Below are 27,630 nucleotides of genomic sequence, written 5' to 3' on the forward strand. Positions count from 1 at the left end.
AACAAAGAAACACCAAAGCAACTTGTTTCCAAGGATCTCAATAGCTAGAGAGTGATTCATCAAATAAGGCTACTTACATACAGCAGTTATGATGGAAGCAATCAGGCGATAGAGTGAACAAACACAATGCGATCACAGTGAACACAACAACTTTTGGTGCAGCAAGTGCTGCGTTTTCTGACTGTATTCTGAATATAACAATGCATTACAGAACATGGCCTTAAGGCCGAACACTCTACGGCGCGCCATGATCGTTCTCCACCTTGTGCCATCCCACAAGTCCGGATCACGATGCGCAAGACTCAGCTCCCACGCGAACAAAGTGTGTGTCGAGCAACGACAGCACACAAGTAAAACACTACAGCCATGTGCAGACTCAACTGAATGAGAAAAAAACAAGCTAACAGACTCAACTATGACCAGCACGCCTAGCTTCATCCAACATTTTAGAAGTATTGTATCTTCAGGAACAACGGATAAGGTGAACGCACCTTCACTGTGAACCCCGACAAACTTGTTGGTTTCAGGTGTCACAACTAGTAGCATGCCATATTAATTGGGCCAAAAATCACCAGCAAGGTTTATCAGCTAATTAGAACCAATTGATTTCATTTAAATGGGCAGCAAACTTCTCATACATGGGGATCAATTTTCCAGTTCAATGCCTCCACTATCACTAGTATCCCCAAAAGCAAACATTTCAGTCCTTGTTTGCAAGCAGCACTGATGACTCCATGAAACAGGGAACATATGGAGTAAAAAAACCATCGCTACTTCTTAGAGTGTGCAAAGCCTGCAGTTCCTTGCTGTCCATGTCATATGATATCAATTTCCTGTTGATGTTCTGAAGAAGGAAAATCATGTTGCGGTCTGGATGAATGGCGAGCACATTGTATTCAAAACCAGCACTGCAGTCCGTTTTCCCAAACAGCTTCAAGAAGCTCACCCTGTGCTTGAGAACCCACTCATCTGTATCATAGTCCTCAAGAACCCAAACAGACAATCCAGACCATTGTGAGCGGTTGCCTTCATGATCCACATGTTCACTCACGTAGTGCAGGAGTCCTTGAGATTGGCCAATAAGAAGAGCAGAACCGCCACACTCATCCGGCAAGCTGATGTTCCTACATGTCTTCCCTTCCCTATCCACCCCAGATATCACATCGCCCTTCTTGCGTGCGTCGAAGATGACAAAACGCTGCACACCCTTAACAAAGACACTGCCCAACATGGATTTTATCATGGCTCCACCATTAACCCATTCTTCCCATCCACCTCCTTCTTGCCACTGCCTCCGATCACTGGACCTGTGACACCATGCCCCGGACTCGGACGAGTAGGTGCACACATCAATTTCTCCCAGAAAATCGTTCTGCCAGATGTGGACCAAGTGGAAGTGTGGCGACATGGCCGGATCAGCAATCAAATAGGTGGGTGCTTGTGCTTGGGAAACCGGGTAGAAGCGGCCGGCGCTGGGCACGGCCACCCACTGCTCCGTGGCCGGATTGCAGACGATGTAGCCCAGTGAGCCATGAGCTTCCGAAACCCTGCCGTTTGCAAAGAGGAGGAGCCCATTGCAGCAACCCAAGAGCCTCATGTCGTTCCTAACCGAGGGAACCTTCGTGAGGTAGGAGAAGGAAGGGTCGACGGGAGGCGCGGACCTTCCGGGGAGACTGACGAAACTCCTGTGGACATGGCGGCGGATGTTCCAAGGGGCGGCCGCGCCGCCAACGCCGTGGCGGAACTCGACGTCGCTGCAGAAGAAGCCTTCGAGGGTCTGGGGGAGCCGCTTGCTGTGGAGGGGGTCGGCGATGAGGCCGCGCCAGGCTCTCGAGACGCACTTGAATCGTTGGACGGATCTCGCGGGGACGCGGGAGAGGATCTCCACGATGGCGTCGTCGGGGAGACCGGCCGCCGGCGCCGCGGCGCTCCTCCTGGGGTTGGGGCAGTCATCTATGCCGCTGCCTGCAAAACGAAGGAGCTGGAGGTCAGGGGATGCGCGCGCGCCCTGGGAGAAATGCAGAGGGCGTAGAGCGGATCGGAGAGAGAGAGAGCATCCGCCGCCGGAGATGACCGGGATGGCCGGATGCGGCGGCGGCTTTGTGCCGCGCCGCCGGCTGTGCGTTGGGTTAGAATTGAGATTTGAGAAGGCCCAGATAGATGGGAACATATCATATCATGTGTAAACCACAATCTTCGTCAAAACTCGTGCAAATTATAGCAAAAAAGTCGTCTAAATTCATCAACAAAATTACACATGAAGATGATATGATGATACACAACTTTGTAAAATATATTTTCCAAACTCGACTTCGTTTGGATGATATAAAAATAACAAATTTCAAGCCAGAGTCCATTGTGCGCACCTTTAGGTATTGAGATGGGGCGCATCTATGCACCGCCAAAGGCGATGGAATCCCGATCCATCGCCTGAAGGCCCACACGGCCCACGAGATCCTCCCCCGTCTCCTCGCCGTCGCCCCTAACCTTCTTCGCTGCCGCGCCGCCCGGCCCCCACCATGCCGCCTTCTCTTCACCCCCCCCCCCCCCCCGCCCACCGCCCACCGCCCACCGGGGGTCCTACCCCGCTCGGCCGGCAGCGCTCCCGCGCCGCTTAGCCTCCGCCGCCTAACCCACCTCCACCGTCGGGCCGCTGCTGCCCCCCGATGCCCTCCTCTAAGGTCAGCGGCCATGGAATCCCCAGCAATCCGGAAAGTTAAGTTCCGCCGCCGCCCTCCACCACCCCGCCCGTCGGCGACCTCGCCGGCATCCCCCCACCAAACACCCCTCGCCGGCCACCCCTCCCCCTCCCCTAGGTCGCGGGCGCCGCTCCCCTCCCCTGACTCGACGCCGCAGCCCACCGGAGAAGTGGAAGAAGAAGGAAGGTCTTCAGGCGATGGATTCCCTGTATATCGCGCGCGCGATATACAGCCATTTCCATTGAGATGATTAGTGAAACCTCTACGGAACTAGAAAAAAATCGAAAGGCCTGAAATAATTTTCCTAAAATGATTTGGAAAGGAAAAATATGTGGGAGGCAAAGATTTCCCAAAATTGTAACAAAATAAAGGGAATCAAGTGACAAAATCTGTGATTGCAATGGAGAAGGTATTAAGAAACCAAACCTCTAGATCTAGATCCAGATCCGTCGACGGCGATATTGCTCCAACTGCCAGATCCATCGGCGATGACGGTGCTTTGGTGTTGCTCCATTTATGGTTTCCGTCGAGATTAGATTTTTTGCCGGACTAGGGGTGGAAGGTTGTGGTTCTGGCCGCCCTACCAATGGTGGTGGTGAGCGGCGGGTGGGATTGTGAGGCAATGCCACCGCCACCACCGCTGCTGCCACCACCACCTACCAAAGTGGTTAAGGAGGTAGGTTGTGAAGGGCTGGTGGCGAAGAAGCTCACAAAGCGATTGGGGAGGGTAGGCCGGCGGTGACTGTGGGCGCCATCAAGTAAGGTGCGTACGTTCACGCTAGAGGAGGGATGTTGTGATACAGGTGATGGCGGCGCTCGATCGGGAAGGGAAGGAGGGAGAGACTGGGGCACAAGAAAGATAAAAAGGGGAGGATGTTAGCGGAAGATTAGGGTTTTCCCAACACAAGATCGCAAGTTGCTTGACCCAACCCGTTTAAAAAAATTGACCCGACCCGACCCAACAAATGTGTTGGACATGCTCAAACCAAAATTTGCCGCCTGTTATAAAAACCAGGCATGGCACATGCCAAATTCTTTTGACTTAAAATCCAAAAAAATCCAACCCAAACCATAAGATGTACAAAAAAAAGGTTTTTATCCAACCTGAACTGAACACTTATCAGGTCGGGTTGAAGCCAAAAAAAAATACAACCTAGTGGCCGATTCGGGTTCGGACCAAAGAAAAAAAAATCGATGGGTATTTTTTGGCCTGACCCGAACATGACAAATGCTCAGATCTACCATGTACGTGTCTTTGAGTGAAACAAGGAACATTTACGTGCTGTGTTTTTCAGTCTCGTTGCGCATTGTCTTGACTAGTTAAATTCGGATCTTATGGTGAACAAGAGAAATTTAGCAATAAATCCACCCTCAGAGACCCCAATGCTGAATCTGCGGGTGACCATAAGTTTCCAAACCCCGCCGCCACGCCGGTCGCCGCCCCCATAGCAGCTCAAGCGCGCCGGCCGAGATCCGCCGAGTGGCCGAGATCCGCCGTAGGAGGGGCCGAGATTCGCTCGGAAGGGGGGGAGGGAGGGAAAGTGAATGGGGAGGGGATCCGGACTCACTCATTGGGGGGGGTCGACCCCTTTCTCCTTCCCCCTCCTCCTTTTTCTCTTCCTCAGCGGATCTCGGCCGGCGAGCTCGAGCGGCCGCGGGGGGCGGCGACCGGTGCAGCGGTAGCGGGGTGGCGCGGTGCCGGTGGGGAGGTACGACGGGCAGCGCGGCCTCCCCGCCACCGGCATCTTCTGTATTTTTTTCTTTTTTTCAATTTTTTTTACCTGGGATTTTTTATTTTTTTGGATGTAAAAATTTTTCTCTTGAAATTTTTTAATTTATTTTCATACAACTTTTCTAAATTTTTTCTTTGAAAGTTTTTCCTCTTCCCTAATTTCTCCTTGGAAAAAAAATTTTGCTCTCCAATTTTTTCTCCTCTCCAATTTTCCTTGGAAAATCATTTTGCTCTCCAAAATTTTCTTGAATTTTTTTCTAAATTTTTTATCAAAAAATGACAAAAAACTTATATAAATGAAAAAAAGCAACAGTCGGAATATCGACTGTAAGGAAGGAACCCTCCTTACAGTCGACCGCAAACTAGCGTGCCCCCTCAGAGACCTACTCTTTTTTTAGGGGTTATGGATTACACTTCTCGGTGTTAGATAGACAACGGCAGAATTTGTTCTTGTAGTAGTATTCTAAGAAATTACTAGTACCATTTCGTAAATCATAGTTTTTTTTCCTCGAAGCTGATAATACAAAAGAACATATGGTACAAAATACAACTTGTATAGTTTTACAAATATATACCCTTATTTTTTTTTGTTAAAGAAAGCTTAGAAGAGGCCTGCTAAAAAATTAGGAATTTGTTCCTTTTTTTAGGAAAGCTCAGAAGAGGCCTTGCTAAGAAAAGCTAGGAATATGTTCCTCTTTTTAGATGAGGATGAGTTCTTGCTATAAAAAAAATCAAGATTTTATAGTTCCTCTCTTTGTACGAGGGTAATAATCTCTTTCAAAGAATTTTCAGGGCTAAGTTTGAGTTAGAACAAAATCTTCGACAACCCTAATTCTGGCTCATAACTAATTCAGAACCAGGTCTATATCATGTGTAGTAATCAACAACAATCAGGTAACCTCATAGGTTAGTTTTTAAGTGTTGTAGTAATCAACAAGAACCATGTAACCTCATAGGTTAGTTTTCAAGTGCTCCCTGTCTAAACTAAATCTTTCAGGTTCATGAATTGTTTGTAACATATGAAAGATGCATCAATTCATTTCACAAAAAGAACACTCTTGTAGAATCTCTCCATGTAACACATCATGCACACACAAACACTCTCCGAACATGAACCCAAACGTAGTCCTCAAGAACCCAAACGGACAGCCCAGTGTATATGGAATCATTGCCTTCAACCTTTCGTTTTCCGGGTTCACCGATACAATGCAGGCGCCCTTGCGATTGACCAATAAAAGCAGGATTGGGATTTTGATCCTCATTTGGCCAGCAGATGACCTTACATGTCTTCCCTTGATTGTCCACTGCAACTATTTTATAGTAATCCTGTAGCCCAAATTGGAGGAAGAGAAAATGCAACAGGCCATTAACAAAAGCCCTACCATGACCTATGACTCCATAGTAAGACCATGCGCCTCGTCCACCTTCACTTTGCCATTGCCTCCATTCACTTGACCTGTCACCATGGTTTTAAATCTCCGGCTAAAAGTATATAGCGGATGACCTCTAAAACAGTTATAGCGGAGGCTAAACGAGAATATAGCGGGCTATAGCGGGATATAGCGGGATATTTGTCATAGCTTGATGAGCCAAAAACAGCTATAGCCGGAGATTTAAAACTATGCCTGTCACTCCATAAGCCACACTCAGATGAATAGGTGCGCACCCCTTCCACATTCTCCCGATATTCATCCTGCCAGAACTGGACCAAGCCGAAGTGCGAGGAGATGGATGGGTCGAAATGCAAAAAGGTGCGCACATCATTTTCACTGTCTTCCTCGTCCACGCCCTCAGCTGGTGGAGGCGGAGTCAAGCCGGAGCTGGGCACCGCAACCCATTGCTCGGTGACTGGGTTGCACACAATGTAGCCCCGTGAATCATGCGTGTCTGAACCCCATCTATGCCCAAAGAGGAGGAGGCCGTTGCAAGAATCCAAGATCCTGATGCCCTCAACATCCAGCTGCTCCTTCATGAAGGCGAACGTGGGGTCCAAGAGTGGCACCTGCACGGATTCACCTAACATGTTGATGAAACGGCCATAGTTAGGGCGAGGCATCTTCTCGCTGCGGCTGCCGACGAGATCTCCGCTGGCATCGCCATCGCTGCCGCCGTCGAAGTAGAGGAATCCTTGTAGGGTTTGGGGGAGATTCCTGCAGCGGAGTCGGTCGGCGATGAGGTCGCGCCAGGGTTTGGAGACGCACTTGGACCGGCACAGGGACTTGGCGTTGAGGCGCGAGAGGATCTCCACGAGGGCGTCGTCGGGGGAGGCGGGCCACCGCGACCTCGCTCCTGTCGGCGCCGTCTACGTCTATGCCGCTGCCTGCCAAGGGAGGAGATGGAGGTCAGGGGATGAACATGAACACCCGCGCAGCGGGGCTGGGGGTGGAGCGGGAGGGCGAGCTCACCAGCCGCCGGAGAGGATGGGAATCGCGAACGCCGAGCGCGGCGCCGCCGGCCAGCGACTGATTTGGGGGAAGACGAGGAGACGAGTTGGACTCGAGGATCATTTATGTGGCGTTGGTGGGAGTCTGGGAGACGAGCGAGCGGCCGGGTCTCGATGATTCTCTGTAACGTGACGGTGACCTTGAGTCACTGCAGCGTAGGCCCATGGATGTGGGCCTTGCGTGTCAGCGACTTCAACGTTACTGCACCACAAGTTACCAATGGGCCCCGGGTCCTGGGCAACCCGGATCAGAGCAGTATTATAAGCAGGTTGAATGAGGATGTGTAGGAGAGAGGAGAGGAGGGGAGGGGAGAGGAGAAACGGCCTGTAAACTCAAAAAAATTTCTATAGTACCTGTCATATCAAATTTTTGAACACATGCATGGAACATTAAATGAGTTGAAAAAATAACTAATTACATAGTTTACTTGAAAATTATGAGACGAATCTTTTAAGCCTAATTAATCTATGATTGGACATTAATTGTCAAATAACAACGAATGTGCTACAGTACCAAAACCCAAAAAAATTCGCGAACTAAACAAAGCCTATTTGAGAGCACTCCACTCCAAAAAAAACCATGCTCCACTCCACAAACTCCACTCCACCATTTAGCTCCACTCCCTCAATCTCTTCTCAACATGTTTGGGAGAGCTCCACTCCATAAATCCCATAAACCTAGTTCTCTCCACCCTGTCGGCCCCAATGTGCAAGCAACAACCCCAGTTAGGCACATCTAAACTCCTCTCACTTCCACACGGCCCCGCTTGTCAGGTTGTCTTCAATCTCCATCTCTTTCCATGCTCGCTCTGCGCTGTGGCCTCGGCCTCCCACAAGGCCATGTGCACCGCTTCCCGCACAGCCGGCGCGGGCAGCGTCACGGTCTGCGCGGCCGCGGCCCCCGCACCCGCCGCCGCCGTCCGCTTCAGCCCATCACAGGCGCCATGCGGAGGGGGATGGAGCAGGTGAGATTCAGATGGGGCGGGGTCGCCGCGAGCCCCGGCCGCCGCACGGCTGCGAGCCCAGGGGGCGGGGTCGTCGCGAGCCCCGGCGGCGGCCAGCCGCGAGCCTCGGTGGCGGGAGCACAGGCGGCAGGGAGCGCGAGCCCCGGACGAACTCCGACCTCCGCTCGAAGGGCGTGACGGCAGCGACCCTCGACATCCAGGTCCATGGCGGGCTGGTCGAATGCCCTCACCATGGCGGGACCGGAGCTTGGGAGGCAGCGGCGCGACTCCTAGTGCGGCGCGACGCCGAGTTCGGGCGGCGGCGGGAGGGCCCCAGTAGGTGGTGCGATCCGAGCTCGGGCGACGGCAGTAGCCCCGGAGGTGCGGCGCGAGGAGCTTCGGTGGGCGCCAGGTAGGGGCACGAGCTCCAGGCAACGGCAGCGGCGAGCCTGGGCGGGGGCGGGGGCGGCGAGCCCGAGCGGCGGCGACAGCAGCGATCCCAGGCGGTGGTGGCGGCGGCGAGCCTCGGCGGTGCGAGCTCTCCGGGCAGCTAGGGCGGTGAGCCCGGCGGGGGCGGTGGCGGCAAGCTCCAAGCGGTTGTGGGCAGCAAACGTGTCTGGGTTGTTGGGATGGTGACTTTTTCTATTCGAAAGGTTATGAGAAGTGAGTAATCAGTGGTAGGTGGGTAATATTCCCTAACTGCACTAGCTCCACATTTTGGTGGAGCAAGGAGCTCTAGGTTTTTGGTGGAGTGGAGCTGATATTTGGGTGGAATGGAGTGGACCTGAGTGATGTGTTTGGAAAAAAAAAGTGGAGTGGAGTCAAATTTGGTGGAGTGCAGCTCTCCGAAAGACCCCCTTATAGTCGGCTTTGACACAAGAACCAAAAAAACTTTTGTAAGAGACATGTGGGCCATACATTACTGATGAATAGACTAATCACTGTACAAGTAGGCTGACAGGTATGCTGCAAGTATCCTTACAGTCGGCAGCGGGCTAAATTATTATCCTTGCTCTCGATGAGGCAACGAAGAGTCATCAGGAATAATTCTCTAAGGGCAGTCTTAGTGAGGAGTGTCATCGCACGATTAACTAGACTGTGAACTAGGTAACCGAGCCGGAGGAGGTGATGACACTCCTCTCACATTCCATGACACTCCCTCTTCTCTCTCTTCTGCCATATCAGCAAATTTAATACTCATGACACTCCCATGACCCTTCCACTGAGATTGGCCTAAGGGCTCGTTTTGGATAGCTGGAATTGAAACTCATTCCATGAAGTATTCTAGAAATTAGATTCAACAAGAAATGGATTACCAAGAATTTGATTCAATTCATTTTGTTTGGATATTCTGGAATCATTTACCACGAATCAAGTTCCATATCATGTTCGGATGATTTTAAAGTACTGAATACACAAATATGAAAAAAATCTATTCATTTCTCGCACAACATCTCCAGAAAACAGATACTACATGAATCTCATGTTCACACACGCCCAGATAAATCTTCACTTTTCCTGAGCTGTCTCATCAGCCTCCATTTGGAAGCGCCTGCAGAGACGTTATGGCCTACAAAGACATTAATTCGTGTCAACTAGAAGTGAGAAAATTAAACAAATCTAAGTAACATGATCATCCAAGCTGGGTATCTCTTTAACAATCCAGTAAGAACTTAAGTAGTCTGTTTTTAGGTCTCAGCTGCTGTCCTCGCTGCCTCCCCAACAGCATGACCTTTGCAATATACAAGATTTATTGAATCCCAAAATTTCACACCCTCTGGTTGTATCAACTAACATCCTTGATTTTCTGCAATGTACAAGTGGGAATCACACCTCAGACTAAAAGGAGTAAAAATAAGTAATGCAGTTATGGCATGAACAGGCATTAGGTTTCTGATATGGTGATACAAATAAACCAAAACAGAGAGCACACAAGTATATACTTCATGGTAGATCATTTAACAAAAGGGTAATATCACCAAGTGCAGGAAGTTGATTTCACTGCATATTCTGCTACTAAATATAGTTTGCACAATCCTAATGCAGTTAACTAGCATGCAGCAACAGAAATCAATTTGTAGTATAATGTACCATACTACCATTTCTCCATTGACCATTTTTTACTCCTGACAGTTCTATATGTACTTACAAGCTACAAGGAAACAGGGATACCAAGGAGGTTGACAAGGAGGCTGCCAAGGAGGCTGACAAATTTAAAAAGAAGATGATTAGAGGCAAAAGAAAGTGCAAGGGATGTGGAGAGTTGGGCCACGGTGATACTAGTTACAAGTGCCGACTTAATGGCACAAAGAAAAGTCAAGAACACAATACATCTTTTTAATTTATTGTTGTGCCAAACTTGCTACAACCATTTTATTTTGATTTTGCAGGAAGAGAAAGCTAAGAAAGAACAAGTATGGTGAAAAAGCTAAAGTACCAAGCCAGAAAAAGTAAAAGACCAAGATAAATATAGATGACAATGCAGCCGCAAATGTCCATGAAAACGAAGCACATATAGATGACAATGGTGCAACCCCAAATGTTCAGGAAAACATTGTTGCTGTCCCAAGTCCATCAAAGCCAACTAAAGAGTCAATATTGCAAGACAGCCCCCCGAGGGTGACTAAAGTTAGGAATGCTATCAATTTATTGTTGTTGTGTTGATGTAATTAAAAGCTGAAATATGCCTCGCAATATCACATTTGCAATCGACTTGCTATGCTAATGGGAGAAGATGGAGGTGAGCACTGAGCAGGCAACCGTGCAAAATTCACCCCCCAATATATCACCAGCAAAAAAGTTGATTCCAAGGAAGTTGAAGACCAAGTGAAATGTGAACTAAAAGTATTAGGGCATTCCCTGAGCATGTATCTTTTCGTATGTGAACAAGAATTGTGAACTGTACAGTCTGTGTGAGAAATGAATTGAACAAGTATTATCTATGTTATTCAATGACAATTTGCAGCTGTATCAAAGTCCGGGTTTTCAATCAGTCAGAAAATTTGGCTTTGTGAGAACATGGGCCTGCGGCCAACATTTGCAGGTATCTAGGATGCCGCAGTTTTTTCTTCTTCTTTTTTTGTTAAGCTGAGCGCATTCGTCCGCACAGAAGAGATAAGAAGCGAACGTCCAAACGGAAAAGAACAACATTCAATCTATTACAAACTGGCCAGGGGCAAAGTAGTAATGTTGTATGGTCATGTTGATTCAGACTCTGTAAATAAAGTTACAAAATCGCTATAGTCCATTCTAGCAGTTTGATCCCATTTGATGCACCCTTTCCAGCGAAGCCCACTCCAAAGGAGACATTTCAACGAAGCCCACTTTTGAGAGGCATCAAATACCAATTTTCTCCGAATTTGATCCAGGCCAACATTCCAAACTATGGAAAGGGCTAGAATCTCCATTTCCAATTCGTGGGGCAGCCAAATAGGCCAGGCCTGAAATTGATTCCAAATCAGCCTAATTCAGGGGATCTGGATATTTGTGTGTACAGAAGCTACAGGTGTTGAAATAGGATTCAAGTTGCTTCACATAAAGGAAGGTAGATACTCCCTGCAGTTCTAACTTGTGCTGACAAGACTCAACATGATCTCAGCAACACATGAAAGTGGGGGGCTTTTTCTTCTCTAATTCTTTACTGTAACTTCCAGATTTTTGCTCCCAAGTCACCTATGTCTTATCTTGTACAACTCTATGTGAAGGATAACCTCCAAAACCTGGAGCTCAAAGCAACGAAGAACTATGATGAATCCTCTTGTGATCCAATTTCAGGAGGAGCACCTTCAAACTTCTCAAGCACCACACAGAGTGCACAGACTAAGCAAATTTATACAGCTGTACTTGCACACAATGACACAACATAGATGCTCAACTAGATTGCTGTAACAAAGAACACTATGGCATTTGGTGTCAGCTGCTGGATCCTAACCTTAAACCTCGCCAACAGCTTTGGCACGACAGGATCCAGGGGCAAACGAAGCCCAACAATAAAGAAGTCGCGAAAGACAACATATTCCCCATCATGAGGGTCCGGGGTCTCCTCTCCTTGGGGGCACGACAAATGCCCTCACCAAAATAACCCTTGTCCACATAAGATGCTATGAGCGCCGCGGACACCAGCCCGAACCTCAGCGTCGGCTCTAGTTTCTCGCGACCCATCAATTCTGATGGATCGGCGTCAACTTGGGAAATGTCTTCTTCCCCCTCAGACATATGGGTCCTTTCCTCAACAAGAGTCGCAGCTCCGGCTTCGTCGACCTCCTTAGCGGTCACTTTTACTTGAGCCATCTATGACAAAAGCAAAATAGCAAATTGAGTTCACGTAAAAAAACAAAAAAAAACCTACAGAGAACTGAAGCCTGGTGAAGCTTTTGGAAACCTGCGAACTTCTCAAAAATTCGGCGAAGCCAATAGCAAATAGGTGATCAACACGTGTTAGCTGGGCGAAAGCGACGAAGGTTCGCAAAGCTCAGCAAGCGTGAAAGTGACGCCCTGCACCCCCCTTATATAGGGAGGTAAAAGTGTACAGTAACTTCGAGTGTCAAAAACGAGAAGAAGACCAAACGTCAACCAATCTCAGATTGACACGTGTAAAAATCTAACCTTAGACTCGTGCCAACCTCTGACGCCTGGGGGAGATGTTTTCAGGTGATTAAGTTTCGAGGGTTTGGCCCGTCGAGGTCGGCCCTCGCGCGCAAGGGGCTACTTTTGGGGATCGCCACCCTCAGGACCCGGAGGGCCCCCGAAGGCAGAGTCCGAAGGTTATGAGGTCTCCTTGACTTCCTGGTACCTCGAAGGTGACAGTCAAGACCCGAAGGTATTCCCGAAGGCGGCCCCGAAGGTAGACCATGCCGGCGAAGCTGGGCGACCACCCTCGAAGGTGACCATCAAGACCCGAAGGTATTCCCGAAGGTGGTCCACGCCGGTGAAGCTGGACGACGACCCTTGAAGGTGGCTGTCAAGACCCGAAAGTCCCCCCGAAGGTGACTTCATCCTTTGGGGTGGCGTGAAGAGCACGCTCCAGTTGGGGTAGACAAGTTGTACACTCTAACCTCAGTGCAATTACCCTTCGCCTGGAATATTTATCCGAATATTTCGGGGGACCGGGGGCATTTTCATCATGATGTAACAAAAGGTTATGGTATAAATACTCCCACCGAACATATTCTGTACAAGAACTTTTAACGAAGGCGAAGTTCTATCTCTTGGCATTTTTGCTTACCTTCGTTCGGAGTTCACTGTTTATGCTTTCTGCTTGGGTGACAAAGATGCCGAGAACCCAGCACCTAACATGGCCATGCACTTCTTGATCTGATCACTCGAGGGACCAGAGATATCCCTCTCAAGCAGAGAGGGGCAAATCCCATCTTGGGGCTCGTTTAGATGCCCCGTATAAAGTTTTTGAAATGAAATCTTTGCATATTTGAAATATTAAATATAGACTAATCACTAAACTAATTACTGAACTCATCTGTAAACTATGAAATGAATTTATTAAGACTAATTAATCTGTCATTAGCATATGTTTACTGTAGTAATTTATTGTCTAATTTACAAGCAAACTATGCAATTAGTTTTTTATTTTATCTAAATTTAATACTTCATGCATGTGCCGCAATATAGTTTTGGAATTTTGAATTTTACATCTAAACAAAACCTTGATTGCTTTGTCTCATATCATACTTCTCGACAAACTTGAGAACCACCTTTAGGGTTTAGGGTTTAGGGTTTAGGGTTTAGGGTTATGGGTTTAGAGTTTAGGGTTAGGGTTTAGGGTTTAGGGTTTAGGATTTAGGGTTTAGGGTTTAGAGTTATAGCCAGACTGGTTATGTTTAGGGTTTAGGGTTTAGGAGCTGGAATGAGATATTCAGTTAGATGCTTGTACTCGATCATGTTAGCTTTCAGGTTTATTTACTTGCGCAACAGCCGGATTCAGTAATGATGCTTGCTCACGCCATCATCTTTGCCCTTCTTTTCTTTAGGGAGTTGCTGCATGAAGCTCTTGAGCATTAGATGCCTCTATACATTATTTTCTTAAGATGTCCAATTCCTCGAGCATTGTATGATTTCTTGCTTGCTCTATGGTGAGATAAATATGCGGGCCACATCAGCAGCATACATTCATGTCTCTTTGTGCGCTCCTCTTTTTATGGTGCTGGCCTCAAGCAGGGGCGGGCCCAAGTGGGAGCAAGGGTATTCACTTGAATACCCATTGTTTTTGACCAAAAGTTTTATATATGTAGTATTCTCAAGTATATGAAAAAAGAATGAAAAATGAACACCACAACAATGTGATAGAGGTTCGAAAATAAAATAGCCCACCACCACCCCTCCGGCCCTCCCACCAAAATTTAGTTATGCTTCTTCACTTGTTGTATGTCAGTCTAAAAGTATTAGTTGCATAAGTCAGAAGAAAAAATTAGATATAATTAATATACAATTAGTGTTAATTGATGCTACAATCAATTAGACATGCCAAAAATTAGGTTTAGGCTATTAAAAAAATTTCTCTTCAATGTTTTGAATACCCATGTTTGAAATCCTAGGCTCGCCCCTGGCCTCAAGAAAAAAGAGGGATAAATTTCACCTGTGATTTCAGTTTCAGATAGGATGGTCTTCATTGGGGAACTACTAGTTACAAAATAGTGTAATGGATCCAACAGGGTCAACGGGAGTTATATAACATAGTCTTATCTGTCTCCCTCTGTGTAATTAAGCTCCTTATACACAATAGAATACCAGAACACAGGCACAGAATTTGCAAACATGATTGATATATAAAAATTACTTGTCTATACATTTGTTACACGTAAAAAGCAAGAGCAATGCTTTAGTTAAATCAATTCAAAGTGTGAGGACTGAAGTTGTATTTGATTAAGACATCTATCTGAGATTCAAGACTTAAGAAACAGGGTAAAATTTGGACTAGAAACAGGGCAGAATAATTACCATGTTGCAGGGCAACTATATACATAGCACATCAAAACATCAGGCTCAGTGACTCAAATAGTCAATAGCTATTTCTTTTCTTAGCTAGCAGCCACTAGCCAAGTGCAAAAACAAAAAAACGTCAATCATCAGAACAATCAAGTGACAGAGAAAACAGCCCCAAACGTCAAATACTGTTTGCATGGACCATTGACTATTTCAGTTTAACCGTTGAGCTTGGTCGTTGTTCTTTTACATCCCTGCTCACCATGGAGTTTTGATAAGAAACATAGTAGACTAAACTTGCTGTTTTGTTGTCTTTCCCATCTGCTGTGTTCTATAACTTCTAGTCCTGAGAACCCCAAATGGAACTTCTCCTTTCTGCGATCCTGGGTGACCTGACCTCTAGGTCTATAAATTTCATTATCAACAAGGTCTCCAAGCCGCCAGCGCTCGCTGTGGAGGATAGCTTGCAAAGGGTTCTCCTCCGTGCGCAGGTTATCATCGATGAGGCCATGGGGAAGCACATTACAAACCAAGCCATGCTCCTTCGGCTCAATTTGCTCAGAGACGCCATGCACCGGGGCCATTATGTTCTCGACACCTTCAGATGCCAACATCAAGATGAGGACGATGACAAAGATCAGGCTGTGAGTCGCTCTTCATCTCTGTCCAAAATAATTTCTGCAAAGCGTCCATTTTTCTCCAGTAGAGGTGCTCAAGCTTTGAAAGAACTGCAAGAGACGCTTGAAAAATTGAGCTCCATGATCCTTGATGCGAATGACATTGTAATGTTCTTGACAAGATGTTCTCTCCTGTACCGCCAACCTTACAGCATGCATCTCCAGCTGTCTAACTGCATGTTTGGTCGTCAGATGGAAGTAGAACTTGTCATCAACTTCCTGTTGCGCTCACAATCTTATGGTGCTGAAGAATTGGAGTTCATGCCAATTGTCGGACCATGCCAAGTTGGCAAGAGCACCCTCGTCACTCATGTTTGCAAGGATGGAAGAGTCCGTGGACATTTCTCAAAAATATTGTTTTTCCGCATCCATGGTTTCACAGATGATGAGCTAGCTACTTTCAGAGAAGGATGCGCTGTAAAATTTCAAAATCACACGTCAGACATGAAAAAAGATGGAAGATTGCTAGTCATCATTGAATTAGATGGGGATCTCAATGAAGAAGCACTGGATAGGTTGTATTTTGCTTCTAAACAGTATGCTCCAAGAGGTAGTAAACTCATAGTTACAAGTCGGTTTGACAATATTGTAAAGTTTGGATCAACACAGGCTCTAACGCTGAAGTATCTGTCCCATGAGGCGTACTGGTATTTCTTCAAGACTCTTACATTTGGAAGCATGGATCCTGAGATGCACCCTAGGCTCATGCACTTTGCCATGGAGATAGCCAGGATGCAGAAATGTTCCTTTGTTGGTGCAAACATCATTTCTCGTTTGCTGAGGGATAACATTGATGTGCAATTCTGGTTCAAGGTTCTGGCCTTCTTTAAAGGGCTCACCCAGCAGCGTGTCTCCAGATTTGAGCATCCATTAGATCTTCTGAGGCAGAATAGACCTACACATCTCGGGAGAATGGCTACACCTTCTGAAGATTTGGTGGTTTATCATCAACATCAATGCTATTCAGAAGAGGAGGTCCTAAGTTAAGACTCCAAGATGTACTGTATGGAAGCGTTAAGCCTCATGGGAACTTCAAAGTCCTAGTATGGAAGTCTCTGATACCGCCCTACTATAGCTATGTCTATTCTTGTGAGATTCGAGAGCTGAAAACCACAACTGCCAAGAGGAAGCGTTCTACGGAAAGTGGAATAACACTTTGTTAAATTTTTTTCATTGCTGGGATATGTAGGAGGGTATCTGAATATGTGTTTTTTTCCTCTTCAGCTCATAAGTTACTGTGTAATTATTGGAGGATGTAAAGATGTTACAAGTTTCAATACCTTGTCATGTGTAGTGGAATAATTAATGTAAGATCATGAGGCAAGAGATTTTCATGAGAAATAATGAATTTGTCCTTGTTTTTTTTTTCTGGATATTTGCTAGAAGACAGTCAAGTGCAAGCAGACACCATGGCTTGCGGCCATTTTTCATGGCTGTCATTTTCATGCATCAATTACTTGGCGTACACGATGGGTTGGACGAATGCTTCTAGGATGGCTCAGAAAGTCAGAAGAGAGGAGCAGCCAAGTCCAGTCTCCCCCGAAAGTGGGGAAGATTACAGGATCGGAAGGACGATGCCTGAAGCTGCTGCCAGGCAGGTGTTAGTTGTGTGATCTCCGATCGATCAAAGGACCGATTCCTCCAGTTCATACGTGCCTTGATCGGGCGTGCGCCTGCCGTTCACTGGTAGTGGCCCCCCTCTCACACAGCACAATATATATAAAGTCAAAGGGACACGCCGGGGCACACGGTCCAAAGATCGCCGTCCCATGGTGCCCCACAAAATCCTAGACTCCGCTGAAGAGAGGGGATAAGCCCACTGCACCATCGCCGCCTCTACAACATCTTCCCCGCCGTACTCCAACCTCCACAGCGGCGCCATGGCAGGTGGCAGAGGCTACCACCAAAGCTTTCCCCTCTGTTAAGGTATTTACCCACTCGGTCTACACCTAGTGATCCAAATGAAACTATCAGCAGGAAGTCCAAGTTGCAAATAAACAAGCAATCGATGTCAAGGAGACAACGACTCCGGAAGGCCATTGGTTCAGAGAAGATTGCAGGAACCTACTCTATCCGTCATTGCAAACCTCCTGCCTGGACCATTGTAAACCTCCTGCCTGGACTACACATCTACAATCTACGCCAGCACATCTACAGTAAGCCTGCAACTACATCAAGCAGGCATGTTGTCTTCAGCTGCCCATGAGGCATCTACGTCTCTCAGGTCAGATGATTAAGATCTTATTAATAATGATTAGCATGTTCATGTCACGAGGGGACAGAGAGCAAGAACCGACCAGGGGGTGCTTTGAAACATTTCCATCCCAGGGACAGGGAAGGGGCTATATGCATATACTCGGATCGCGATTATTAATTGCAATCCAAAATAGGGGCTATATGCATATATTAAGAGGGTTAAATACAAATATTTGTAATATCGATCCGATTCAGGGGGTTTTCTGGCCGGCGACATGGCTCCCGGCGAGATCGCGCCGCCTCCGGCGAGCCCTGCTGGCGGCAGCAAACTCCGCCGTAGTCATCCAATTTGCTCTGTTCGGCTGACTGTGGCTGGTGTTGATTTGTTGTAAAAAAAATACTGCTGGCTGGCTAATGTTGAGAGAAAAACACTACTGGCTAGTTGGCTGACAAGCTAGTCGAACAAAGCGTATGGTGAAAGGAATCTGATTGCATTTCAATTGCCAAAATTGCTAGTACGAGCGTTGCAGTCAGATATAGAGTTCAGATAGAGTTCAAAACAATACCTGATTGACTAAAGCAGTTCAGCTGGCCTTAGTAGTCAGATATATGTAAAGAAAAAAAAGTGATGTAACAGCCTACTCAGTGCCAACGAGTGCACGTTTCTCTTCATAATACAAACACACCATGTAGAATCTGCATGTTCAGACTTGTATTTGCCTTTTTGTTTTCAGTTCAACCCTAGTAGGCCATTATGTCAATAGAACCCCATGAGATGGAGCAAGTTGTCAGCTTCTTCGTGGACATCATGCTGTTCTAAAAATGTGCATCCTTCCCTCCACATTCCAGGAAGAGCTGGAACGAGGTATTCCAGGAATAGTTAGTTGCTTGTACTCGATCGTGTTAACTTTCAGGTTTATTTACTTGCACAATAGCCTGATTCAGTAATGATGCCAAAAATTATAAAATTGGGTAGCTGCATACAGAAACTAGCATATGTAACGGTAATTATATGAATATCTGATGTCTCACCTCTCAACTTCTTGCTTAGATCATTAAACAGAACAAAAGGATCAGAAGGATACATCCAAGAAACAGCAGATCTCATTGCCCAATTCTAATAGATTTTATCCAAAATTGCATCATCTAATCCTAGTAGATCAACCAAAGGTGCTAGCTGCTTCACGCTTGGAAGATAAGATATTTTTCAAACGGCCCAAGGAGTATCCCACAAGCAACAGTGTCATTGCTTCTTGGCAAGTGCCGATGTCTCCACAAAATAGGGAGAGTACGGGGTAATAGGAAGCCAGCCATCTAGAGTGCACAGAGTACTCACTTCCTTACTATCCATGTCATATGAAACCAGTTTCCTATTGAAGAGGTGGAAAAAGAAGACCAAGTTGTGATCTGGATGAAAACCAACAGTGGATTCAGCAAAATAGCAATCCACTTCTCCGAACAGCTGCATGCAGCTCACACTATCCTTCAGGATCCATCGATCTGTATCATAGTTCTCAAGAACTGAAATCGAAAGTTCAGTCATATTGCCAAGATCATCTTTCTTTCCACTATTGTCGCCGGCCATCGGATAACCCTATGCTTCTCCCCTTCCCCATCAACCGCGACTATCGCAACCTGGTAATCAGATCTGAGTATGACAGCCAAATGCAGCATACCGTTTACAAAGGTGTTCCTGACCCAGGTTTTGAAGGTTTGATGTGACCAACATTCGACTGACCTTCTGCTCCATTCTCTACTTTCAGATGAGTAGGTGTGCACCTGTAACAAAGTCATGTCATTGTGAGTGCGAAACAAGAACTGAACCAGCTTGAATCCTGAGGAGACGGCTGGATCAAAAATCAAATAGCAGGCGGCGATCGGATATCCATGTTTGTCCTCGCACTGAGTGCCCGTGCTAGGCACAAGCACCCATTCCCTGGTGGCCGGGTTGCACACAATATAGCCTTTTTCCTCGTATGTTCCTGGACGGATATGCAGAAATAGCAGGAGCCCATTGCAGGAATCCGCGAGGACGATCTGGTCGATCTCGGGCAGCTCCGTGAGGAAGGCGAAGGACGTGTCGACGGGGGCACGGATCTCCCCAGCAGGTTCAAGAAAGGCACGCAGTTGTTGTTCTCGCCCTTGTCGTCCGAGTAGAAGAAACCTTGCAGGGTCCGGGGGATCTTCCTGAGGCAGTCGGCGACGAGGCCGGACCAGGCTTTGGAGACGCACTTGAATCGGGAGAGGGGCTTGACGGGCAGGCGCGAGAGGATCTCCAGGAGGATGTCGTCGGGGAGGCCGGCCACTGCGCTCCCGTTGCGGCAGCCCTCGCCGCCGGCAGGAGGGGAGGGGGGCGCAGCGATCTGCCAGTGCGGAGGATGTGAGGGGACGCGCACGACTGCACGAGATAAATTAAAAAAAACGGAGGGTTGGGGAGCAGGGAAAGGGTACCGTCTGCAGGGGATGGTTGGGATCGGCGGCGGCGGCGGCGGCGCCTGGTGGGTGGCGGCCCCCTTGCTCCGTCGCTTGCTGGGCCATCCGATCGGTGGTGTAGGGAGAAGGAGAACTGGAGCTGGCCGTCGGAACACCACGCCGGAGCCGCGACGAGATGGCGGCGCCGCGGGAGATTCGTTTGGTGCGGCCCGCGCCTCCCGGCGTCCGGCGAAATTGGGATGCAGTAAGCGGGGCAAGGGTTTGTTTTAGTTGCCAAAGGCGGAGAAACGCCTTTACTATTTGTCTACTTCAAAACATATCATTACAATTTTTCACTTCTCATAAAAATAACACTAAATATGTACGAGACAACCTAGACCCAGCTACAAGTATATATGAATACATATATTACATTGCTTGTGGGCCTCACATGTTATTTTCTTCTTTCTCATCTCTTCTCTTGGTGAGCACCATTCATGGCTGTCAATGGCGAAGGAACGGAGCTCGGCGGCGGCAAGCTGCTGCTGGTCGACGCGATGCGCCAGATCCCCCCCTCTCCTACCCAGGCTTCTTCTTTACGCCCCTGCTGTCCCTGCGGCCTGGAACGCCGCTCTGCTTGGCCGGCCTCACCCTGCTCCGCTGAGCTGCTGGAATGTCGCGAGCTGCGCTGAGCTGGGGGGCGAGCGCCGGTCAGATGCGCGGCTGGAGAGCGGCGGCCGGGCTGCGTGAGCGGATTCGCCGGTTGAGCGCCACAGCCAATGAAGCCGCCGCCAACCGCCGGATCTACGTGGGGCCAAGCTAGGGAGGGAGAGGAGGGCTGAGCGAGCGGATGGCGTAGCACGCGGTTGGCAAGGAGCCCACGCTCCAGGCAGCGCGCGGTGCTCGCAAGCGAGCAGCCAGGGCGGAGCTCGCGACACAGGTGGTGCGTGGAGTATGTGAGCAAAGGGCCAACGGAGGACATGGTCGACGCGGAGCTCGACGTGCTGCTCGCCCGCTTGGCCACGTGCTGCTGCTGCTCACCATCGACGGTGGCGGATGCGGCTCAGCAATGGGAAGATGGTGAGAGGAGGAAGAAGAAGATGACATGTAGGGCCCGTGACTTAGTGATAGGACAGAGGGCTTTCAATGCAATATACGTATTCATTTACACCTGTAGCTAGGCCCTGATTGTCTCCATACGTATTCCGTGTCATTTTTGTGAGAAGTGAAAAATTGTAATGTTATGTTTCGAAATAGATGAATAGTAATAGTGTTTCCCCAAACTTTGAAAATTGTAAAGTATGGATCCAAAAAATCCAAAAAAAAAATCGCGAGCTACAGTAACTTTGAACGCTTGACCACCAATTAGGAGTATTAAAAGTGAATAACTGACAAAACTCATTCTATAACCTCCGAGGAAAATCGCGAGATGAATCTAATTATGAATAGACCATTTTGTGCTACAGTAAACAATCTCTAGTGATTGATTAATTAGGGTTAATAGATTCGCCACGGGATTTCTCATCCATCCATGTAATCAGTTTTATAATTAATCTATATTTAATACTCCTAATTAATGTCGTAGAAGTTCCCAAAAATTTTCGCCCAAATTTTTTTTGGGAAGATTCCGGACTCGAAGGGTGCATTCTGCAAATGTACAGTTTAGGTGATTCTAGTTTTTTGCATTGTTTTTTTCTTTGCTTTGTTTTGAAAGACCGAGTATTTCGCGTTTCCAAATGACCAAATCCTATCCATGCATTGAACCGTTGCACAACTCCAACACTCCAACTTTGTTCTTTAGCGGTTACTAGATCTCGTTGTAAGCAGTGAGTGGTTTTTGCGGTCTTCAAAGCTTTGTGTGGCGATGGTGTTTGCAGGTGTTCTTTTCTCTTACTGCCTTTTCAGTGTGTTTTTCAAGCTCCGGTGGACGGCGAACAATCGGTTGAAGAAGGCGACCAGAGAGCTCGATGTAATTTTATTTTCTTCATATCGTCTTGTGTCAAGTTGTCCTTCTATTCTACTACTAATTATTCTTCTTGATATGAATCAGATATGAGACACTCTTTTGGTGCCTTGCTAAAAAAATACCTTTCTTGTCCATATATGGAAGTTGTGCTCTGTTTATATGGACTAATCAAAACTCACATCATATGTAACACATAAATCAGCACTTTGTAGAGAGAGACGGAAGGCAAATCAAAGCTCTTCTACTAAGTCCTCGAATTGAAATTTCAACAGGCAAAGGTAAAGTTAGCAAAGCACAAAGAAGTGAAAAACAGTAACATGATTTAACAAAAACGTCAACACTTTAGTGGGTGCTTGGATTAATTGGGGTAGTCACTGTCGCATCGGATGTTTGACACTAATTAGACACCAATTAGGAGTACTCAAGTGAGTACTATAATTAGTGTTATAGTTACCTCATATTTAATTGGCATCCGAACCATGGGGAAACCGTGATCACCTAGCAATTGCAAGCGTTCGCTACTGATGTGCATGCTGCACACTTGTAATCATCTACAAATGGTTAAGTACAGTCAGAACCCAGAGCATTGTCTTCCGTACCAAAGTGCTTGAGGTCGTGGGTTTGATCATTCTGTAGTAGATTCGAATTCAACGCCGTTGTTCGTCGAAAGAACGCGAGCAGGATCCACGAGAGGGCGAGGACCCCAATGACGATCGGGGCCGCAAGTACGAGGACACGATCGCCGCCTGTCCTGTACTCCTCCGGCAGGCGCGCCGCCTGAGACACCGTGAGCGCCGCCATGATCATCACCACAAGGAGTGGACAAACTGCATGCACGGAGACGGCGGCGGAACATGCATGGAGATCGCTTGTGAAACTCCGAGTGGGTCTTTTCTTTTCGCCACAGGCCCACGGCCTGGTATCCGGCCCATCCAAGGGCGCCTTGGGTCTTCATGATGTCTGGCCCTTCAAAGAAACCAGCTCGCTGGGCTGTGGAGAAAGTCTTGGATCACCATTTTAAGCCTCTGTTTGGAACCAAATTTTTTTCAGAGTTCCTATCACATCAAAAGAAATCTTACTATTTTATAGTATTAAATAAAATCTGTTTATAAATATTTTTTGACAGCTGAGTGCTTTTTCGCGAGACGAATCTAATGAGTCTAATTAATTCATAATTTGCTACAGTGATGCTACGGTAACCATTCGTTAATCATAGATTAAGATACCTCATTAGATTCGTCTCGCAGTTTAGCCTCAGGGTTCTGCAGTTAATTTTATAATTAACATTTATTTAATACTTCTAAATACTAAAAAGTTCCAGGGACTTAAAAAAAAGTCCCTCGAACCAAACAACCCCTAAATTGGAAAAAGTCATTTTTACTTCCCTGGACTATAGGAGGAGTCCGCGTTTTCTCCTTAGATCACAAAATCGTCCGTTTGTACTCCTCGAACTCGCAATACATGAGTAGTCCACAATAAAAAATTTACCATAATTCTACCATGAAAATTGTGGCTATGAATTTATATATATATATATATATAAATCTACAACGAAAACTTTTACTATTATACCATATAATATGTTCATTGTATAGGTCTGCTCATGTGAATAAAAAAAATAGATTTATCATTTTATGAGTTGTTCGTTATTTACTAAAATTTTCAAATGTTTACCTAGATAAATCTATAACTCAAGCATGCATGATCCAATGAGCATGAAATTTTTATTACATGTCAAGAATGTAATGGTTAGACCACTAAAATTTTCACCATAATTGGACCACACAACTGTAGCTATGAATTCATTACAGAAAAGTATATATCTAAATCTACAGAAATTTTTTTGTACTAAATATATTATATAATATATTCACTGCATAGATCTAATTACATGGAGTCCAATTGATTTTCTATTTTATGATTTTTATATAATTTACTATGATTTTTCAAATATGCAGCCAGAATAAATATAAAGAAAAGAAGGAAAACCACTTAGAGAAACCAGTTAAGGAGGTAATATGTCCGGGATTGCCAGATCAAGGAGTCCAAATGGACGGTTTTGTGGTCTAGGGAGGAAACGCGGACTCGTCCCATAGTCCAGGGAGGTAAAAAAAACTTTTTCCTTTTAAATTTTCAATGTAAGATTATATAATTTTAAAAATAAGTCTTGGCATCGTCATAATAAAATAAAATAATTCTTCGCATAGCTGTCATGCCCTACGGGCTACGGCTCAGTGGCGCCGGTGAGATCCTGCTGCAAAAGATTATTTGCATCGCAAGCTGGAACAGTGCTGTGTCCAGTGTTTGGGTCAATGAGGCTGCTTGTATCCAGGACACAAGACTGGACCCAAAAAGTTTAAGGCACTCAGAATTTCTATTGAAGCACTTTCATTCTCAAAGACAAATTAACTGATATGGCTACACAGAAAAGGACGTACCTAGTGCCGTAGGCTTCCCGCACTGTGCGGGGTCTGGGGAAGAGTTGTCTTTAAACCCCAAGCATTACCCACACAAATGTGCAGAGGCTGGGGCTCGAACCCGGGACCTTCCGGTTACAGACGGTAGGCTCTACCGCTGCACCAGGCCCGCTGTACCCACACAAATGGCTACACAGAAGTAGTTCTAAAATTAAATGGTTAAAGTACAAACATTGACAGATGCAACAGACTCCGATTGGCAAGCTCTGCTGGAATGGACCGAGATAATCACCATCTACAAGCAAGCACTGCTCTACCCAAAAGTGTCCTCTTACCAGTAGCCATTTATTTTTCAGCAATTGTCAGCAACTTTGAAAATTTTGTTCAGGAGACTCTAGCTATGCAGTGTAGTCAACTTAGTGGCCTTTGACCTTTAATGCAGAAGAGATTTCAGTGATTGACATTTTTGTTCCATGCATATCCCTGACAATCTCTAGAAGATGAATTTATTCATTCAACATAAGAAGACACAAACAGGGCAAAAGAAACTATAAGTCTAGTTACTAATGAAGCAGTTGTAAGGCCGAGAAAAAAATCCAATGATTATGAGTCTGGAATCTGGAATAACAAAAAGTAGTAGTTAAAACATATAGCTTGAACACAAAACATGGCAAGAAACTACATTCATTGAGACAACTAGCATATGAAGCTAGCTTACACACATGAAAACAACTGGCTTGCAGTGTTCTTTGGACTAAAAACATGAGAACAAATACATCCAAGCAATAACAAAGTATACAATCTAATTCAAGCAGATTTATCCAAGTTACCAAGTTGGTCGCAATTACATAGCAAACAAAGTTCAAAAACTCAGTTTTCAACAAGCAGCACTTTCAGCGCTTCTTTGAGAGCACTGGTGTTTCAGAGAAATAGGGAGCGTAAGGAGCAATAAACCCATAGTAACCTCCGACAGTGCAGAGAGCGCACACTTCCTTACGATCAATATCATATGATATCAGCTTATAGTCCCAATGCTGAACAAAGAAAACCAAATTCTGATCAGGATGAATGGTGATCACATTGTAGTCGGATCCAAAATGGCAACTCTTTTTCCCAAACAGCTCCGAAAAGCTCACAGTGTGCTTCAGTTTCCATTCTTCTGCATCATAGTTCTCAAGGACCCAAACGGATAGCTCAGTCATAGGGCAAGAGTTGCCATCTGGATGCCCGCTCACACTCAAGCAATGCAAAAGCCCTTTGGATTGACCCACAAACACAGGAAAACCATGATTCTGGTCCCAGTGGAGGACCTTACGTGTCTTCCCTTTCCCATCAATAGCAGCGATCAGCTCAGGACCTATAGAAGAGGGGCTGACAATCAAATGCAGCAACTTGTTGAACAATGTGCTACCCCTCATGGATGATGCGGTTCTATGCAAATCCCATTGACCTCCCTTTTTCCATCGCCGCCTTTCCCTCGGTCTGTCATCCCATCTCTCAGCTTCAGACGAGTAGGTGAGCACCATGTCAACTTCTGGATTGTGGCAGAACTCGATCAACTGGAAGTGTGGGGAGATGACTGGGTCAAAAATCAAGCAAGTCCATACACAGGATTCCCCAGCATCTTCATCGCTGTCTTCATCGTATTCCAGTGGATTTGATGAGAAGCCGGAGCTGGGCACAGGCACCCAATGTTCAGTGGCAGGGTTACACACAATATAGCTCGTCGTATCACCAAAGGCGGAGGTCTGCCCAAAGAGGAGAAGCCCATTGCAGGAATCTAAGAGGGTGAGATTATTAATTCCAGGCTGCTTCCTCAGGAAGGAGAATGAAGGGTCGACGAGAGGCGCAGATTTCCCCAACAGGTTTATGAAATGCCCACAGACCTCCCTGCCACCTCTGTCGTTGTTCTTACTGCTGCCTTCCTTGTCATCCTCACTGCCACCTTCAGCGCTGCCCTCACTGCACCCTTCATCGCTGCCCTCGCTGCCGCTTTGTCTCCACTGTCACTGAGTGAATCGCAGCAGCCCTCATTGCCGAATGGTGCCTTGCGGTCTCGGTACTCGCAGCCATAGAAGAAGCCTTCCAGCGTGAGGGGGAGCTTCCTGCAGCGTAGGCGGTCGGCTATGAGGTAGCGCCAGGCCTTGGAGACGCACTTGGACAGGCAGAGGTACTTGGCGGGGAGCCGCGAGAGGATCTCCACCAGGGCGTCGTCGGGGAGCCCGGCCACCACGGCCCTCTTGAACGAGCAGCCCGCGCCACCGAGAGCGAGCTGCGAAGCGGACCACACGTGAGCTGATGCACAAACGGCACGAGAGAGGGAGAGAGGGAGGCGCAGCGAGAGGGGAGGAGCGTACCGGCCGCCGGATGGGGTCGGTGTCGGCGGCGCTGGGCAGGGGCCGGCCGCGGCTCCCTTGCTCCGTCGCCTGTAAAGCCATCCGACTGGCGTCGCCGCAGGAGGCGGTTCAAAAAAGGCGGAAGTAGGCGGGCGCCTAGGCACGACTAGGCTCTAGGCGAGGGGTTCCTGCCTGGCCTATGGGGGTAGGCGGACTCCTAGGCGGCGCCGGCGAGGGAGGAGGCAGAGCAGAGAGCGCCGCGGAGGAGGCAGGGACGAGCACCGGCGGTGGAGGAGAAAGCAGGGGACGAGCGGCGGCGGCGGAGGCAGGGGCAGGCGCGGAGGAGGAGGAGGAAGGGCGGAAGCGAGGCAGGGGCGGCGGCGTCGGGAAGGAGAGGAGAGGCAGCCAGTAGGGGCGTCGTGAAGGGGAACAGAGGAGAGGAGGGAGGAGATAAGGTGGTTGTTGCGCCGTTGGGCCGTTTTGATGGGCCTATTTTTTAACTCAAGGTTTAGTGGGTCTCTATTTTTTTTTAAAGGTATATGATGTATATGACAAGATATACGTGTGCATATGGCACTGCCCAGCAACAAATCGCCTTGAAACGCCTAATCCCGCTTAATCCTGCTTAGGCTCTAGGCGTTGGGTCACCGCCTAGATACCGCATAGCGCTTTTTTGAACATGCCAAGAGGTGGACGGCGGGTGGGTCCCAAGGCCGAGGAAGGAGAGGATTGGCAAGATCGCCTCCGGAATTGGGGGAATTTCTAAACCCTAGCAAAGTACTAGCAGCGCAGCTCTCGCGAGATGGGGGGCGGATGGGTACCGGCTACCGGGTACATCTTTTTTTTTTTTTGAGAAACGGCTACCGGGTACA

General features: G+C 47.2%; 5 protein-coding genes, 1 long non-coding RNA gene and 1 pseudogene across 6 annotated transcripts; 2 read left to right on the forward strand and 5 right to left on the reverse strand.

Annotated features, from left to right (window-relative positions):
• Positions 1–132: 132 nt before the first annotated feature.
• On the reverse strand, positions 133–2,170 carry LOC120662316. Its single transcript, XM_039941490.1, has 2 exons — positions 1,662–2,170; positions 133–1,547 (listed from the first exon to the last, which is right to left on the reverse strand). The coding sequence occupies exons 1-2, from the start codon at positions 2,168–2,170 to the stop codon at positions 701–703; spliced, it is 1,356 nt and encodes a 451-aa protein (XP_039797424.1). The 3' UTR covers positions 133–700.
• A 3,296-nt stretch (positions 2,171–5,466) lies between these two features.
• On the reverse strand, positions 5,467–6,950 carry LOC120659577. Its single transcript, XM_039937768.1, has 2 exons — positions 6,837–6,950; positions 5,467–6,751 (listed from the first exon to the last, which is right to left on the reverse strand). Exon 2 carries the CDS (start codon positions 6,485–6,487, stop codon positions 5,891–5,893), a length of 597 nt encoding a protein of 198 aa, XP_039793702.1. The 5' UTR covers positions 6,488–6,751; positions 6,837–6,950; the 3' UTR covers positions 5,467–5,890.
• A 7,968-nt stretch (positions 6,951–14,918) lies between these two features.
• Positions 14,919–16,798, forward strand: LOC120659578 (annotated as a pseudogene).
• Positions 16,799–17,018: 220 nt separating this feature from the next.
• Positions 17,019–18,334, forward strand: LOC120659580. The gene is made up of 2 exons (XR_005669103.1): positions 17,019–17,318; positions 17,409–18,334. It is a non-coding gene; the product is annotated as an uncharacterized LOC120659580 (long non-coding RNA).
• Positions 18,335–18,608: 274 nt separating this feature from the next.
• On the reverse strand, positions 18,609–20,307 carry LOC120659579. Its single transcript, XM_039937769.1, has 2 exons — positions 20,079–20,307; positions 18,609–19,990 (listed from the first exon to the last, which is right to left on the reverse strand). Exons 1-2 carry the CDS (start codon positions 20,163–20,165, stop codon positions 19,487–19,489), a joined length of 591 nt encoding a protein of 196 aa, XP_039793703.1. The 5' UTR covers positions 20,166–20,307; the 3' UTR covers positions 18,609–19,486.
• Positions 20,308–25,092: 4,785 nt separating this feature from the next.
• Positions 25,093–27,188, reverse strand: LOC120659581. The gene is made up of 2 exons (XM_039937771.1): positions 26,780–27,188; positions 25,093–26,694 (listed from the first exon to the last, which is right to left on the reverse strand). Exons 1-2 carry the CDS (start codon positions 26,858–26,860, stop codon positions 26,290–26,292), a joined length of 486 nt encoding a protein of 161 aa, XP_039793705.1. The 5' UTR covers positions 26,861–27,188; the 3' UTR covers positions 25,093–26,289.
• LOC120662317 lies at positions 25,316–25,948 on the reverse strand. The gene has a single exon (XM_039941491.1). The coding sequence runs from the start codon at positions 25,946–25,948 to the stop codon at positions 25,316–25,318; it is 633 nt and encodes a 210-aa protein (XP_039797425.1).
• Positions 27,189–27,630: the final 442 nt, after the last annotated feature.

The sequence above is a fragment of the Panicum virgatum genome, chromosome 2N (genome assembly GCF_016808335.1).
Source record: "Panicum virgatum strain AP13 chromosome 2N, P.virgatum_v5, whole genome shotgun sequence".
Lineage (NCBI taxonomy): Eukaryota > Viridiplantae > Streptophyta > Magnoliopsida > Poales > Poaceae > Panicum > Panicum virgatum.